Genomic DNA, 17,257 nt, shown 5'->3' on the forward strand with positions numbered 1-17,257 from the left:
GTTCTTCATTTCAGTGTCTCACTTCAGAAAAAAAAAACCAATTGAAAACCATCTGCCTTCCACTTGAAGCTCTTGGAAAAAACTCTCCTAGGCCTGAGAGGAGCAATGTTTTCAAACCCATCTCAGCTGACACCCTGCACTGGGCAGCATTACGAACACCATCATCCAAATGTTTTCATCAAGACAAGAATTAAATAATGTGAAATCAATACCACACTGTCAAGCTTCTGCCTCTAAGAAGATTTCTGCCAGGTCCAACCTACAGCTGGCCAGGGGTTCACTCCTCAAAAACACCTGCACTTAACACCTGCATAGGACATGACTTAACTTCCTTCCTGAACAACATGAGAGGAACATCTACATTTTCCCCAAGGCAGTTATTCATGATCCCATCTCTCCTACCGCAGCTGCTCAAGAGTGACATGCAGCCAAAAAGGAGCAGAGAGGGAAAAGCAAGAGGTAGAAAGGTTGTGAATTCCTGTTGGGCTATGTTTTCCAGCAGTTCTGATTGAAAAGTAATTTCTCTCCATAAATAGGAAGCACAATTGTGCTGAGAAGGATGTGTTCAGAAAGAAAAGCCAGTGTCAGAGAGCTTGAACCACACTCTCATTTTTCAACAACTTCTTCATCTGATAGTCTCCAGAATCAATCAGGAAAAAAAAAAAATTCAGCTCCAGCTTTTCTCTGCACAAATGTCTCTAAGATTTCTGCCAACTGTCAGCATGTCTGGCTCATCAAGGAAAAGGAGAAAAATTTCTAAGCAAAGAGATCAAGTGATCCAATTCCCTGAATGTTTAACTCCTCTGATTAAACACTCAAGGCTGAGGCTCTGAGGGTTTATTTATCCTGGGGTGGAGCAGCCAATTAAACATCTGATGCTTCTGCAGCCTGACAGGGAGGTGTCACTCCCAGTGCTGGCCTCAGTTACCAGCATTTGTAGCCAACAAAAGGAATGAAAAATGCACTCTTTGAAATGCAAGGAAGAAAATTACAGGTGGGGAGGAAGCCAGGAGAATACAGACAGGAAAAGCAGCAACCTGCTCTCTCTACCTATCTGCACAGGGCTGCAAAAAAATGGAGATGGAGTGACACTGGCTCTACTGGAAAGGGATTGCCAGCCCCATGAGCAGCAGTGGGTGTGGCAGGAGATGACAGCTCTTGGCTTGCCCTGATTTTCACTCTTGCTTTCTTCCTCAGTGTAGCCAGGCCCTTTACTGGGCTGCAGCCTGAAACCCTGAGTCCCCAGCTGCCAGCCCCTGGCTGAGATTCAGCTGTGCAGCAGAAAACAGATCTGTATCCCTGGCTAAGGTCTTGCACCACCTGAGAGACATCCATCCTGGTGTTACCCTCACATGGCTCTTCCCTGGAAGATTTGTGTGGATCCATTTTGCATACATCATCTATGGGTGCCAGGAGGATGGAGCCAGGCTCTGCTTGGTGATGCTGAGCAACAGGATGAGAGGCAAAAGGCAGTAATTTGAATGCAGGAAGTTCCACCTGAACATGAGGAAGAACAGGTTTCCCAGAGAGGTCGTGGAGTCTCCCTCCTTGAAATATTCAAAAAATATTCAAGAACTGTCTGGAGCAATCCTGTGCAATGTCTTAGAGGATGAACCTTCTTGAGAAGAGAGGTTGGACCAGATGACGCACTGTGGTCCCTTCCAACCTGTCCCATTCCGTGATTCCATTTCTCTGCCCCTCTAAGACATATCTGGGTGTTGCTTTGTTGTCCCCCCAACAGCATCTCCTAACTGAAGGAACCTTCTGAAAACAATACTAGCATCCAAACCAGATCAAGAGGGATGTGAATCCTCACTGGCTCTTATTGGTTCCTCACTACTCAAACATCCTTAGAGCTTGTGGAAAGTAAGAGTCCTACTCTGCCTGAAATTATTATTTTTCTGTAAGGGGAATGAATAAAGCCTATCCTAAATAATTTTTTAACTTACTGGAAAAGCATCTCAGCAATTTATAGTCAGATATTCATTGGAAATTGCTGAGGCATAAGCAGCATTACCTAACAACAACATTTCATCAAAGTGTGTAGGTGGAAAGATGCAGATACTGTACAGCACAATTAATTTCTCCAAGTAGTAAAATGACCCATGTTTCATAAGGGTCAGATTGAGAAAGTTAGGAAATGTTTCTCTGCAAACCCTGAAAATTGCATTACAATGAGGCAGTTTATTCTGCGGTTGCCAGAACAAATTAAAAGTTACATATTGACAAAATTGCCCTGAAAAATAAGAGCTCAGCTCCTGTGTAACCACAGCAGTGAATATTTATATCTACCAGCAGGTCCCAAATGAGGGATTATTATTTTGGGAAAGAGAGGAGCACCACATTATCACAGAATCACAAAATGGGGTTTTGGGTTGGAAGGGACTTTGAAAGCCTTCTAGTCCAACCTCATGCAATAAGCAGGGACATTTCCCAGTAGATCAGGTTGCTCAGAGCCCCATCCAGCCTGACTTCGAATTATTATCACTTCTTCATCTGATAGTATCCAGAATCAATCAGAAATAAAACATTTCAGCTCCAGCTTTTGTCTGCACAAATGTCTCTAATATTTTGGCCAACTGTCAGCATGTCTGGCTCATCAAGGAGAAGCAGAAGAGGAAGGCTAAGGAAACTGAGGCACGGAAAGATGAAGAAACTTGCCCAAGGTCACCCAAAAGGCCAGTCACAGAGCCAGAAAACAAGTCTGTTAGGATCCAGTCCTAGTTTCTGGGGCACTCTTCCCCTCTGGGAAGAAGTTTGGCTCCCTGTTGCCTCCACAAGACTCTCTTCCAGACTGAGAACAACCACAGTCCAACCTTGCCAAGGTGTAAACCTCAGCACCAACAAAGGACCTACCAAAATCTGCAGGACCACCTGCAACAGATAAGAGATTTGTGGTCCTGTGTGCTTGCCTTCTGGGTGAATATGGAGAAGTTGGACATGGGTGTCCAGAATTTTATCTTGAAGGTCACCAACTCTGAACACCCACTAGGACTCAGGGGAGCAGTGGCAGTGACACAACAGCCTAAAGCTTGAAACAGGAGAACCACAGCATCCACTGTCACATCCTTGGAAGAGTCACAGACTGATGCAGACCTCCCTGTACTACTGGGAATCTGCTCTTAGGTCCTCTTGTGCCATCCATTCTCCAGGCTGAGCCACTCAGAGAAATGCCCCAGCTCAATCACCTCTCCTGTGTGCAAGGCCTGGGGCACTTCAGAAACATGGAGAAGATGCAATTCTTCCCCAGCACAAAAGGGGCAAGCCACAATTTGTCCTGGCCCATGAATACCTCTGTGCACGCAATCCATTTTCTCCTGATCCATCTACCACCCCAACCATTCCAGTTACTATGCAGCAGCCAGATTAGTGTGCAGCATGTTTCCCTCCAGGATCAGCAATTCATCTTTCCTTGGCAGCCTCTCAGCTTCTGCAAAAACACTTTGTTCAGGCCTGCAGGGCTGGGAGTTTGAAGAAATGTTACTTCAGTTCTACCACAGCCTAGTAAATATGATTTGTGCCATTGCTGGTAAAAGGCCACGAGCTTTCCACTGCCCTTTCTACTGTCCTGACAGCACAAGAGCTCAGGGCATGCTAATACAGGAGGAAATGCACTAATAATAACACCACCATTTTGTGACATTTGGGTAATTGGTTTTATGAAGGGCTATAAATAAACACAGTTGAGGCAGCAGTTTGCACAACCTTGCAGGAGTGGTGGCAGTCAATCAAGGAGAAAAGGGCATTGCCACTCTTGCCCTAACCACCACCAAATGTGTGTAAACATCCTCAGAATTGCTTTTTCCATCTTTCACAGCCTGAGATGTCCCTTCAAACAAGCTGTCATTTTGATAAGATGGCTTCTGCCTTGGGAGCTACTGGTATCTGTGCTGAGCTCTGCCTTGCAAGTGACAAAGGAGCTTAGAAGAACCAAGTAACCACACACCATCCTTAGACATCTTTCATTTTCAAAGCTATTAGGTTTTGGTGCAGTCTGAAGGTATTATCCACCTTTTATGGTACTCCATAATAATAAAAATTGAGCATATCAGCAAAACTGACCTATAAAAATAAACCTAAACTGATTAAAAGTAAGACATAGTGATAAAAGTCAAGTTACTTCTGAGATGAACTAAAATTAGTGAAATAAGTGTTCTCTCAGATCTCAAAATCCTCAAAAAATGCTAGCTGGTAAACAAATACAGATAAAAAGGACAAAAACCTCACACCTGAGTGTGAAAAAACTACTTTTCCTCTGCTCTGGCAATGATCTCAAAGCACAGACTTAGCTCTGACCAAGGGTTGAACCATTCTGTATTAAGCACAGAAATCAAAAGGCTTCCCTCAGTCTCACTGTTATTGTGTCCTTAAATTGAAGAGTAGTAAATAATAATCCTGAGTTTGTTGGTGCTCTTACTGAAGATTTCTTTCCAAACCCAGTAACTGAGGAGTGAGATGCAGCTGGTGACAAGACAAGCATCACTGCAAACTTTCTGCTGCTCAGTAGCTGCTCAGCAGCTCTTTAGTAGCTGTTTTACCTCCAGAGAAGTATGAGATTTAGCCTTCCACCACCCCAAGCAAGCACTGAAGAGAGGGGATCTTGTGCACAGCTCTCTGGGGACTCCAAAAAGGAAAAGGGTTTTCTGAACAGCCCACAGGAGGATTTGGAGGGGACATCCTGGTTCCCCAGATATCACTCTTATAACACCACAGCTGGCACTGGGTCATGCTATCAAGAGCCTTCATCCTTTACTCAACACTTTGTCTTCACACACATCCACCTCATTAAACTTTGGCTGTTAGCAGAAAACAAGAATTTTAGCCATGCCTGACCTGGGCACAGGCAGAACCATTCCCAGCCAAGCACTCCCCATTAGTATTTGCACCTTCCCGATCTTTACCATTTGATAAGAGACAATTTGCAGTTTTCCCAGTCTTGCATCAAAGTGACTTTCACCTTTGCAGGGAATGAGCTCTTAATTGATGGCTCAACATTCCAGGAGTGAGCAAGCAAGCAGCAAGCAAAGCAAAGAAAAAAAATCCTGATTTTCATTTCTTCTGCACAAGAATCCCAATTATGCCATATATCACATCATTTGCATTGCCATATCACAGCCTTTTATATCTGCTTGAGTTGCCAGCTATTTAATCTCAGTCCACCCTTAAAAAAAGACTTGTAGAAAATGAGATGCTTGCTTTATGCTGATGCAGTTAAGGGAGCTAATTTCAATTCCAAAGCAAACAAGATTTATGCAAGTCAATAGACTGAGGGGTCCAGAAGCCAACCTAGAATAAGGCTGTGTTGTTCTGTTTTAATAACCCATGGGATAGTCTCAGGAATTTACATAAATTGAATTCTCCAGATCCCATCTAGTTTCAGGTAGTAATTTCCTAGGGTTTGGAGGATATTCACCACTGATTTCAGAAGTGCACATACAACTTTTGCTGGCTTTGCACATAGCCCTGAAACATATTTGGGGCAGCATAAAGACAGTTTCCCACCTTGTAGTTGTTTGCTAGGGATCAAAATGCCACTGGGATCAAAAAAAAAGGGCAGTTTCAGTGTCTGAGGCACTGTTTTACCTGCCCATGGAAGGGTGTCCCTGTGTTCAGGAGCTCCAATATTTACAGGCAGGACGTTTGTCAGCAGCTGGTTTTGAGAGGGCCATGCAAAGTTCTGCAAAAGCACAATAGGTTGCATTTCAACTAGACCAGAGATCTCAAGAGTCACTAAATTAATCTATCCTTAATCTATTATAACATCCAGCTTCTGCTTCTTCTCTTATGGCAGCATACTCTAAAACATCTGATTATTTCATAAAAAAACCCCTTAATATTTTTCTATGTGATCCTGGTTTTCCTGAAGAGTTAAATGTAAAGAGATATCTTCAGTGTGGCATTTTCAGCAGAGCTCAGGAAAGTTCACAGCCCTTCCCTGCACATATTTATGTTGGTACCTGTATAAAATTTGTAGCTGCCACAAATACAGTTTGTCGGTCTCTGGGTTAGACTGCTTCTCCAGGCACCTGCCAGGTACAAAGGTAGTGGAGGACTAGTGGTCAAGGATGCTCACATTTCAATATCCCAAATGAGAAAAATACATTTTCTATTACAGAGTGAGTAGAAATCCCATAGCAACAAAACCAATCTTTATCATGATCTCAGAGAACACTGTAAACACTCCTCCACCTAGGGGCAGATAAGTTCAGGTTTGCTCATCCTACTTACACAAACAATTCTCTTCAGAAGCAGGACAAGAAGATGGGGTAAAATTATTAGAGTAACTTGCTTCAGTTTGCGTAACACCTGGCCACTACTGAGAGGTGTCTGTTGGCAGTGGAAATACCCAGGCAAAGAGCTGCAAAAATGGGTGCTGATCCTGCAGGAGAGCATCTGTTGGGTACATCCAGGATTCCAAGGGGATGATTGATGTAATTCTCTCAGTCTTCTTGACTGACTAGGGGACACTGACCAGTCCCCACTAGTGTCCTTTTGCCCAGGTGATCAAAGCAAGCTCCAGGAAGGCTGGATCAGATCTTCCTCCAGCAAGAACCTAGAAGTAGATGGACGATACCTGCAGGGATAATGAACAGGGCTATGGCAGATACTTGGTGCTGCCTTCCTTTTGCTGAGGGTAAGAATGTCTTCCATTCCTGTGCATCTCCTGTAAGATGCTGACCCCCTGTGGAAAGATTTTATGTTACATGTACGAGGCTACAAGAGTTGAGAAAGGAAGGCTTGACTTAGTCCCAGGGATCTGAGGGACCCAGAGACCACTTTTCCATGCTGGAAATTCATCCAATACTGTCGCTTGCCCTGCTCACCATACCAGGTGCAGCAGCAGTGCCTTTTTCTCTCTTCCTGGGAGGCACAAGTGTGATAGTCAGACATCTGTGTTTCAGGAAGACTTATGAAACTGTATCTTCCACAAGATAATACAAATGCCTCAGAAAAATGCAGACACTAATGATTAAGCCCAGGGAAAAGCAGTCCAGAGGAACATATGGTCACACCTGCAGTTTCAGTGCTGGTTTCAGATGCCATCACACAGCATCTTCCCCAGTGGTAGGGGTTCCATCAACATTCCCTATAAAAATAAAAAAAGTAAAACTAAATATACAAACCTTGCCTGCCTGTGTCAGTATTTCAGACCAAGTCCAGTGGAATGTGACGAAAACATATCAGTCTGGGGGCAGTGTTTAATTTCACACTCACTGCTCACTCTCATTATTTCCCAATCGAACTGGCTCTGTTGATAGATGGAGGATGCTCAGTGGAGCACCTGAAAACCTGTCAGGCATTTTTCCTCCCACGTCTCTCCCCATAATCAACTGAGAAGCTCTGCAGTTAGCACTGAGCTGACACTCTTTGTGACCAAGTGAAAAATTTGGTTTACAGCAGGTCTCTTCCCTGGTGAATCTGACCCTTCCAGACCTCTTGTCCTCTAATGTCTGAATTTCTTGCTTTCCTAGCACAAGCATCTGCAAGAAGCATTTCTTACATCTGGAAAGTAGTTTACAGAGCACAAAGCAAGTAAGTTTGTTGTCAGTTTTCCAATTTCCTATCAAACTGGGATCCCAGACAGTTTTGTTCATGCAAGCAGCTGGGCAAAAAGTGTGTCAGAGCTGCAGAAACATCATGTTTCATTCTCTCAACATGTCACAGAAGAAATAATTTCCACTGAACCATCTGGGGTGTGCAGCAGACACTGAAAATGTCAGATTAAATAGGAAAAACATTTCCATCTATGTTATCTGGCTAACATAGAAAGCAGTGAAAAGACCTGCTGTTCAGCGAGGAAAAGCAGGTAATTAAAAATCTGTTGTCATCTTTAACCAGTATCATGAGTTTTATCAAGAGAAGGTCAGTGTAATTAACCAACTGCCCAGCTAAGCCATGCTTGGAGGCCCAAAACTAATTTCATTTTATAGACTATGGCTTGCCTTGAGAGAAGCCTGCTCCTGAAAAGTTCTGACATATCCCTTCTGGAACCAGCTCTGCGACCCCCAAGCTCACCAAACTGTGATTCCGCACAGATGGAGCTTGGTACATCCAATGTCACCCAGGTGAGCTACAATGTGGTATTTGAAGAGCATCTGTCTCACTGGCTCTGGATGTGCTCAGAACAGCACAGCTGGCAAACCAAAGTGACCCTTGAAGCCCAGCCAATCTTTTCTCCAGCCTCCTCCTGCTTTTAGCCAGTTCTGGCACTTGGAAAAGGTAATTTTCCTCCAGGCATGTCAGGGCTTCCCTCCTTGGCCCCTTAAGAAGGGGAAAAAACCCACTACACACCTGTACAGATGGAGAGACCAGCTAGGACAAGGGAGAGGGGCATGCTTGGTGTAAGCATCACTATTTCACTGAAACGACTCTAGCTTTTATATTCAAGATATAAAATCCATTTCTTCACCTGGCCCACGTCCCAATTTCTTCTGCAGCTGGATGCTGAAAAGTGGTGGAGTTGGCAGGGCACAAGGTATGAAGTTTCTCAGCTCATGGGGAAGAGAGGACAGTGCCTCCCAGCAAGGCATGGTACAGTGAGAGCATCATGAACCACTGGGATTTCTTCTCCAGCTGGAAACAGGGAAAGGTTTTCCCCATCATGTGAGTAACCCTGTGCTCACACACCCATATCTGCCTCCAGAAAGCTTAAAAATAGTGTCCATCACATGCCCCAGCTTATCACAGGGATGAGCAGCTGAGCTTCTCCTTTTCTTTGCTGCTGCAAAATCCTACCATCAGGAGCTCACCAGCTCATGGAGGTTTGGGCAATGCCCTGTGAGTGAGCAATGACACAGAAGAGAGGCTTTAGCATGTGTCACTTCAAGCCCTGGGTCCTGCCCCAGGGTCTGCTGTCCCAGTGAGCCATGACTCATGACAGAGGGTCAGCAGAGATACTCAGAAGGGATTTGCACTGTGGACCCTGCAGGTTTGCTGCTCTTCTCACTCAAGGAGAGTCCTCTTCCTCACCCTTACTGGCCCAGCTGGGATGATGCTGCCCAGAGAGGACAAACAGGCACTTGCCCTCCCACCTTCTCATCTGCAGGTGAGTGACAAGAGACATAAAAATGTTCAGCATTGTCAGCAGTGATCCAACTTAAGACACTTTCCTACTCAACCTGGCAGAAATTATCTCAAAGTCACCATTGCATCCCATGAGGAAAGGGACATGAATTCTTTGCTCCTTTGCTCTCTTGTGTCAAGAGATAAAGCATGAAGATTCTAAACTGGATGTGTGCTTGATTGCTAAATTTGACCTTCTGAGGGAGCCACAGTAGGGATTCTAAGGCAGTGCATGTTAACAATGAATACAAACAACCAAGCATCTTTAAACACTCACTGAGAGGTCTCCATGCTTTAGGCTAAGGAATACACCCTGAGTTCTTTCACATCAGCAACAGCACTGATGGCTGCAGGGTGACCCAAATCCTCACATGGTCATTTCCTTCCATAACTGCAGGAAATTACCATTTCAGCTGTGTGCACAGGGAAGTGTCCATACCTGGCAGGAGTGCTGATACAACTTCAAGAATCTCATAAAAACCTCATGGGGCCATGACACAGGGAGCAGCACGAGTAGGGAAGAATGACCCAGGAGCTGGGAGCCACAAGTCCGTGTGAGCACAGGCCTGGAAATGCAGGCACTGGTAAGGAGAGCTACACTTTGTGGGGTTGCAGGATTTTGTTTAAAAGTTTCATTGTAAGTTTAGTATAGTTTTAGGTACCCAAGATGGGCCTCCTGTCTTGGAATTCATTCTTATCATAGGTTGATAAAGGTTTCTGTGCCGTCTCTGATTTTTTGCCCAGAGACTCTTCCCTATTGGTCCTTTCCCCGTGATATTCCTTGCCCATCCTTTCCAATGTATTTTTCTCTCTGTCTGTCACTGGAATTCTTATCTCCAAGGTCCAGAAACTTCGAGATCTGGCCAGTGGGTGGCAGATGCCCCAGGGACCCCTCCCCAATTTACCTTTGATTTGTTATGAGTTATGTAACCCAGTTGGCATTTATTGTTTTGCTTTGTTCTATCGGTTTAGAGTTCATATCTACCCCTTTAGTTTGTCCTGGACAAAACCCCCTCGCAGCCCAGATGTGGGGTCTCTCTTGAGGCACCGGGCCTGAGGTGAGGGGTTCCCCTGTGTTCCCCAATAAACCTTTGTTCCCTGAACCTCTGAGAGTCCCCTCTTTCATTTATACCACGGCCGTGGCAGCGAAGGGCGGGGGTGCTGCAGAGCCAAGAACTCACACATCGGTTCTGTTGAGGCGTATCAGAGCTGACCGGGCGGTCCAGCCAAACAGCGGGCTGACCAGAGAGATACACACCCCAACAACACTTCTCACATGGTTGGCCCTAAATCTGTCCCTGGAAACTGGAGCCAGGAAAAAGCCTTGGGTTCATGACCTGTAGCAGCAGCAAAGCTCTGACCCTACTAAGTTTCAGGAAGAATGTCCCCAGAATTAATGTATCAGATGCAAGCAAACCAAAGCAAGATACTACATAAATCAAGTGCTTCGCTGGTCACCTCTTCACATCCAACACCAACATTTGAAAAAGTCCAGCAGAGAATGCAGCAAAAAATGAGGGCTCAGTGTTCAGCTGGCCCAGTCCCTGCCAGCCAGCCAAGCAAAAAGACCTGAGAAGCAAAATGCTCTTGGCAGGGAACTTCCACTAATGCTCTAAGCCTGTTGCAAATGCAAAGCAACACAGCCCACAGCAGAAGGTGTTTAAATTAGGTCAGGCTTTTTTGGCATTTCTCCAGGTAGGATAATCACCAAGGCTGACACTCAGCAGCTTGTGAGCATGGGGTAATCTGTGCCATTCATTCATACCCTTAGTCACTGGCATTTCAATAGGAAAATGCAACACCTATGGATTCAGGAGCTCCTAACAATCAAACTCTCACCTTCTCTGGTACAGCCACTCTTTTCCCCCCATGCTGTTCTGAGCTGATGGTTAATAAACACAAAGTACTGGAAATGCCCTATTTTATATATCCACACCTTCACTTCTTTCCTAGACTCTTTTTGAAGGAGACCTGTGCAATTACCATCCTCAAACCAAGAGGATAGGAGATTAACAGAAGCAAATTCACCTAAAGCATGATGGAATCCCTTCACCACTGCTCCGTGCTTGTGCAGATAGAAGCCAGGGAATAAGCACGTATGAACTGAGGAGTTAGAGAAGGACAATTGAGGACACCTGAGCAACCAGAACCACAAGATAGAGCACTTGCCAATTTATCGGGACTGTGAAAAAACAAAAGCACCCCCATTGTTCACCTCAACACCTGCTCTCAAGACTCTCTCTTGACCTGGCACTTTCTCCTACTACCTGAAAATGTAATTTTTTCAAGGGGAGCCTCCTCCTTCCTTACAGCCTTAGAACAGAACAGTATAGTAGCCAGAATCCAAAGACCACTAGTCTCAGGACCAGCTTCAGCTAACCTTCCCAAGATCATGAGTTTTCCAAAGCAAAATTCCTTCAGTGAAAACAGATGAGGCTTCCATCTTTTACTCAAAACCAGAGGCCAGGCTAAGGGACAAGCAGGCATGGTTTGTCTCCTCTGTGATCAGAACCCAATATTCCTTCCCATCCCATTCTTTGGGCAGGATAGCATAGGTGACAACTAAAAGCAAACCCTCCCTCCAAGACAGCATTTTATCGAAGAAAACCACACATCATGGCAATTATTAATAAGTTTTTATGTTTACAGTAGTCACTCAACATGGATACCAAGGGATTTTAATAAGAATTCTGATGCTGGAGTGAATTCATTGGGAAAGCTGTAGAAGACCAAAACAGCTGCTCTAAAATATTAATTCCGAAGAAGAAAAAGTTGAGATCATACTGTGCTTTAAAAGTGAAGTTACATGGTTTAATTTGCATAGCACAAGCGTATGTCAGTAGCCAAGTTACAGGCGTCGATAAAGCCCATCTCCATTTGTGTTATTGCCTTTTTCTTTTAAATCTGAACAACTGGTTGCTCGTCTCTGCTGGAATCTAGGTTGGCTTAGTGGCACTTGCTCTCCAGCAGCTCCACTTGGTTTCGCCAAGGAACAGTCAACACTACGAAGTTGCAAATGGCACGCTAAGGAGAGAAAGAAAAAAGTAGTTAGGAGAATAAGAGCAGGAAACAGTGTCATTTACCACTGTTCTACACTCCTGTGGTGCTCTAGATTTGCCCTCTCCAGACAAGCACTCAGGAGCAGCACCCTCATGCTCAGACCAAGTCACATCTCTTTATTTCTTATTCCTAAGAAATACAGCTGAGCAGTCAGCACTGCTGAGGATCAGGTTATCTCCTTTATCCACTCACAGGGGAAAGCTTTCAGCATGGATAATACTCAAACATAAGCCCATAGGCACAGCTAAGCCATGTGGACCTGTGTCAAATCATTGCATAATAGTACACACCAGTTTTGTGTTTCTCTTATGTGCACATACACCTCTCATACATGCAGGAACAAAGGACACATACATCTTGTTGCTGCCATCAACAGAAGAAATTAAGCACTATGGAAAAACTCGGGCCAGATGAAGGCAGACGTGTTTGGTGCTCCCACCCAAAAAGCTCAATTACTCATTACAAAATGCCTGTGTAACTGCCTGATGGGCATAGAGAGGTGGAGTGATCTGCTGCTTTTGGGCAGTGCTTTGCCCAAAGCTCTATTCACAGCAATACAAGTCCCACAGGAAAGTATGCCAAGCATGTTTACATAACCATGGGAAAGAAGAGATGAGAACTCTACGGGGACTGAGGACCCTGGACTGAGAGCCAGGAGGCCTGTAGGCTTGGCAGAGTTTCCCTCACATACTATTCTGATCCAGGCCATGGCTACTTCTTAAGAGGACTGAGACACATGCACTGCTCCAGCCTGAGCACCACTTACAAAACAGCCAAAAAGCCCTGCCTTCTCTGACTCCAACTGGGAAGACAAGTTCTGCAAGGGCAAATTTTGTTTTGCCTTGTTAAATATAAAGGGATAAGATCTCTGTTGTCAGCTGAGGCAGACAGGGGACACGGACCACAGCCTTCTGTACAAAGCCAGCCAGTGGGATGGGGTTGGAAACAGGGAGGGCTGGGCATCAGCAGGTTGTGCCCTGGAGCCTACCTTGGCCATCTGGGGCTCCTGAAGGAAAGCACAGCGCTGAATATCAGTTGCTGGCTTTGTACAGGCTGTCCGGGCAATCTCCACTTCCATTATGTACTTGACTCCAGCCACGATCTGCAACGAGACAAGTCGGCAGAGGCAACTTTACTCACAGCACACAGAGAAAGGCTCTCCTCCAAGAGAAGCCTGGCAGAGAGGCAGGCACTGCTCCTGTGACATGATGAAAAACAGATTCCCAAAGCACAGGGAGAGCTGCATGTGGCAACCTCCATCAAAGCAGCACTTGGCACCGCCCCCTTAGAAACAAGATCCAAGTAAACATGTCCCACAAAGCAGTTTCCTTAGCAATAAACAGAGACGTATTAACTCATGAGCAGCTCAGGTAAGCCAGGGGCTCATTTCACAGCCTGCAGCACTCAAGGTCACTCAGACCGAGGGAAGCTAAGATATAAAAAAGGGGGTTTATTCACCCTGTGGGGGAAAAACCGACAGCTTGCAGGACATGCCCTTCCGCCAAAGGAATCCGGCCGGCCTCATTCCCAGCCCCGCAAAGGGAATGCCGCCCCGGTGCTCACCTGCTTCTGGGCGCTGATGATCCGCACCACCCGGCTGGAGTACATGTCGTTGCTGGCCCTGTTGTACGCCGTCATGGCGAACTGCAGAGCCCGGTCCAACCCCTCATCGTTCTGGGGGTCGACGATGGTCTCCGGGGCGCCCACCATGCGCGGGCGGAGCTCGGCGCCTCGCACGGCGCCGGCGAAGCAGAGCAGGACCGCCGCCAGCAGCAGCAGAGCCGCAGACATTCCCTGCGCCGCCATGGCTGCCTCTACCGGCCCTCCCTCGCCGCCGCCGCCATTTTAAGGCCGCGGGGCGGGGCGGGGCGCGCCGGGCGGTGTTTGGGGCCGGGCCCGAGCCAGCCCCGCCCCGCGCCCACAGCGCCAGGGAGAGAGAGGGGGGAAAAGTGGAGGAGAAGGGAAGCAGTCGGATGCTTTCCCGCACGGGCAGAGGAAGTTAGAGGCTTTTTTCCAGACTCTGCCCCCTCGTGGGTTATTCTTGTGCCTATTTTCCTCTGCTGCGACGGGAAAATAAAAGCCGCAGAGCATTTTAAGCTGCCGGTGTTGCTCCCAGCACAAAACGCCTCGAGTAATTTCCTACCTCTGCCTCCGCAGCGCTGCTGTTGCCTCACTGAAGCTTCGGGGGGCCGAGGCGGCTTTCCCAGATGGATGGTCTCACTTCCCGGCTGCTCCCACAAACACCAGCATTATCTCCTCTTCCCATCAGGAACCCTAAGTTTGGAAAGACAGGGCTTAATATAACACGAGGGATCCAGCTCCGGTGAGATTTAAGGCCTCACGGAGCAGTTAGGCTGAGAGAGGAGGAGGTTTTGCACCTGAACATCCACAGCTTGCCTTGGAAAGAGCTTTGCTGATGGGAAAGGCTGCCTGCACGCCAGCAATATCCAGCATCGAAAAATCCCTGCAGCTGGCAACAATCTGAGCTGTCAACAATGGCAGGATATTGGGGTCATTCTTGTAGCAAGAGAAATAATCACAGAATGGCTTGGGCTAGAGGGGACCTCAAAGATCATTTCATTCCAGCCCCTCTGCTATGGACAGGGATATCTCCCACTGGACCAGGCTGCTCAAAGCCTCAGAATAAACACCACTATATCACCTGCGGACACCCAAACAGAACTAAGCTGCATCTGTTGACTACTGGCAGTCCAAATCCCACAAAATCAGAACTTGAAACAAAGCAATTATGAAGAGAAACAAAGGCTTGGCAAAAAAATTATGTTCTACAGCTGATGAATAAAGGGCACCTGGTTCATGAAATAAAGCTGGATTTTGTCCTTTTGTTCTGAAGAGTCCAACTATCTTGCTCTATCAGAGGTACTTTTTTAAAAATATAAACCAGAAATTCATAAATAACCAGATAAACAAAGAAGCCGGTAATTAAAAAAACTTATCAAGCAGCAGAAGACTTATGATAACATTGCAAAAATTTGCAACACTGTGTACCATCAGTATGACTAGAAAAATGGTGGTTTAGCATCTTCTTTTGTGGCTGATATTTGAGCAATATCCAACATATTTAATCTGCCTTTTTGTCTATGTTTCAATTTCACTCAGGACTGGTAAGCTTTTTATGATACCAGGCTTGCTAATTTCACCAGATAAATGCTACATCCCTTGCCCTTTCTGTTGATGTTCTTCATCTCTCTTTTACCATTCAAAAATATAGTTGTCAAATATGAAGGCTTCACTTTTACAACTCTAGGCATTATGATATGTGCAGAAAATCCTTCAAATAAATGTTCTGGTAGCCTCCAGCCAAAGCTTCTTGCCACCTGTGTGAGCAGAGAGGTCCTGTGAAATACAGCCAGCTAGGCCATTGTCCAGCTGGAGTGTTATATGGACAGCTCTGTGTCTGTGGGAAAGATGCCCTATTTTGAATTCATTGGTAAGATTTGTAGGATCACACCCATAAAGACATGGACAACAGAAATGGCAGATGGAAGCTGAAAGGCCCACACCAATGGGTAGTGTTGCTGTGGGCAATGTCCCCAGGATAGTTTTCATGGCACAAAAATTAACTCAGGGGCTTGTGTTCTTAAGGGAAAGAGTGTCTTTAAATGTGGAGATTTCTCCACTTTACAATTCCCAACGTGTGCACACTCTCATGGGCAATTCTCTGAACACGCTTCCAGAGTTTGGTTGAACTTCCCAGAAAAATCTCCATTGTGGCAGCCCCTCACACATTATCTGAGTACCTCCGCTCCAGGCCTGCTATCTGCATTTGTCTAAAGATAACAGCCTTTGGCTGGTTCCTGCAGGGCTGGAAAGCACAGCCTGCAGAGCTCTAATCTCTGCATGGCTCTTGCACTGAAACGGGGCCTGCAGGAGGAACAAGGCTTTTGTCGTCACTCAGTAACGAGATGGCAAATGTCAGATCCTGAAAAATAATCACACTCTCTACAGGTAGGAGATTTCCTGTGAAATAGCTCAAACCAATACACTCTAAATGTCTTTTTAATCTGCTTTTTGAGTCCTTTTAAAAATACATCAATCATAAATCAAGCTTAGATTTCTCAGTTTTCCTCTGTCAAACTGGAAGGCAGAACCAAATGCAGGGTTTGCATATGCTCACATGAGTCCCAGGGGCTCACAAAAGAAAAAAAGGACTCTTGAGCCAGAAAGTCAACAGTTTATGAGATGGGTCTGAAAGTGATTCAATACCAAAGGCAAAACTACTTAATTGCAGTAGAAGAGTGTCTTCTGCTTATAGAAATGAACCCATCCCATATCAGCTTTTTCAGTGATGGTGAGAGGAGTCTCTACCTGCCTTTGAGACTTGTGGTCACCACTCCCTGCTCTGGCACGCAGAGGCGCTCTTTTTCAGGAGAGGAATGGAGGCAATGCCATGACGTGTCCGTGCAAAGAAAACCAGGTTTCTGTCTTGTCTCTCATCTTCAAAACGGTGGCCTCTGAAATCCAGACAGCTGATCTGAAAATGCCCAATGAAACAGGACACAGCCACATCTTTTCTGCATGTACACACACCCTCACATATTGGCAGGCTCTTACCACAAGCCAAAAGCCAGTAGTGGCTGTCCTGGATAGATTGTAAGGCTGAAAAATAGGCCGCTCAGCTGAAAAAACAGTATATGCCAGGAGAGGCTTCAAGGGCACCAAAGGGCTGCTCTGAGCATATTTCAGTGCTGGCAGTACAACTGAATTAGCAAAGACACCCCCCTCCACGTCAAGTTCAAAGACTGCCTAAATAAGATTAGCACTTAGTGCTGAGTGCACCTTTCGGGCAACTCAGTGGGAACAGAGCTATTGGAAAGCACAGGCTCACAGTGTGGGTGTTGAGCTCTCTTAAAAGCACAGCCTTAGATTTCTTGGGAACAGAAAAAACAATTAACAGAAAAGAAGTGCATGTAGCACTGAGGGCTATTCAGTAACTGGTGGTCATTTTTAGGAATTAAGTGCCAAGCATCTCTCAGCGCTGATCTCAAGTAGGTCAATGATTATCAGCCCGCAGACGGTGGGACCTACACAGCCCTGTGCTGAGCCCCAGGCTGCTCACATCACTTGTGGGATGACAGCAGCACCTGCTTTGCATACCTTTCCCTTATGCCCG

At 45.9% G+C, this 17,257-nt stretch overlaps 1 protein-coding gene across 1 annotated transcript; it reads right to left on the reverse strand.

Moving 5' to 3' along the window:
- Positions 1-11,682: 11,682 nt before the first annotated feature.
- LOC310907557 (cystatin-like) lies at positions 11,683-13,951 on the reverse strand. Its single transcript, XM_083857830.1, has 3 exons — positions 13,687-13,951; positions 13,112-13,225; positions 11,683-12,087 (listed from the first exon to the last, which is right to left on the reverse strand). Exons 1-3 carry the CDS (start codon positions 13,927-13,929, stop codon positions 12,010-12,012), a joined length of 435 nt encoding a protein of 144 aa, XP_083713956.1. The 5' UTR covers positions 13,930-13,951; the 3' UTR covers positions 11,683-12,009.
- Between the last annotated feature and the right edge of the window lie 3,306 nt (positions 13,952-17,257).

Source organism: Zosterops lateralis (assembly GCF_965231275.1).
Source record: "Zosterops lateralis genome assembly, chromosome: 3".
NCBI lineage: Eukaryota > Metazoa > Chordata > Aves > Passeriformes > Zosteropidae > Zosterops > Zosterops lateralis.

Coding starts and splice junctions, on each gene's coding strand:
- LOC310907557 (XM_083857830.1), bottom strand. CDS start 13,929: ATGGCGGCGCAGGGAATGTCTGCGGCTCTGCTGCTGCTGGCGGCGGTC. Junction 13,226..13,686: donor TCATCAGCGCCCAGAAGCAG/GTGAGCACCGGG, acceptor GTCTCGTTGCAG/ATCGTGGCTGGAGTCAAGTA. Junction 12,088..13,111: donor AGGAGCCCCAGATGGCCAAG/GTAGGCTCCAGG, acceptor TTCTCTCCTTAG/CGTGCCATTTGCAACTTCGT.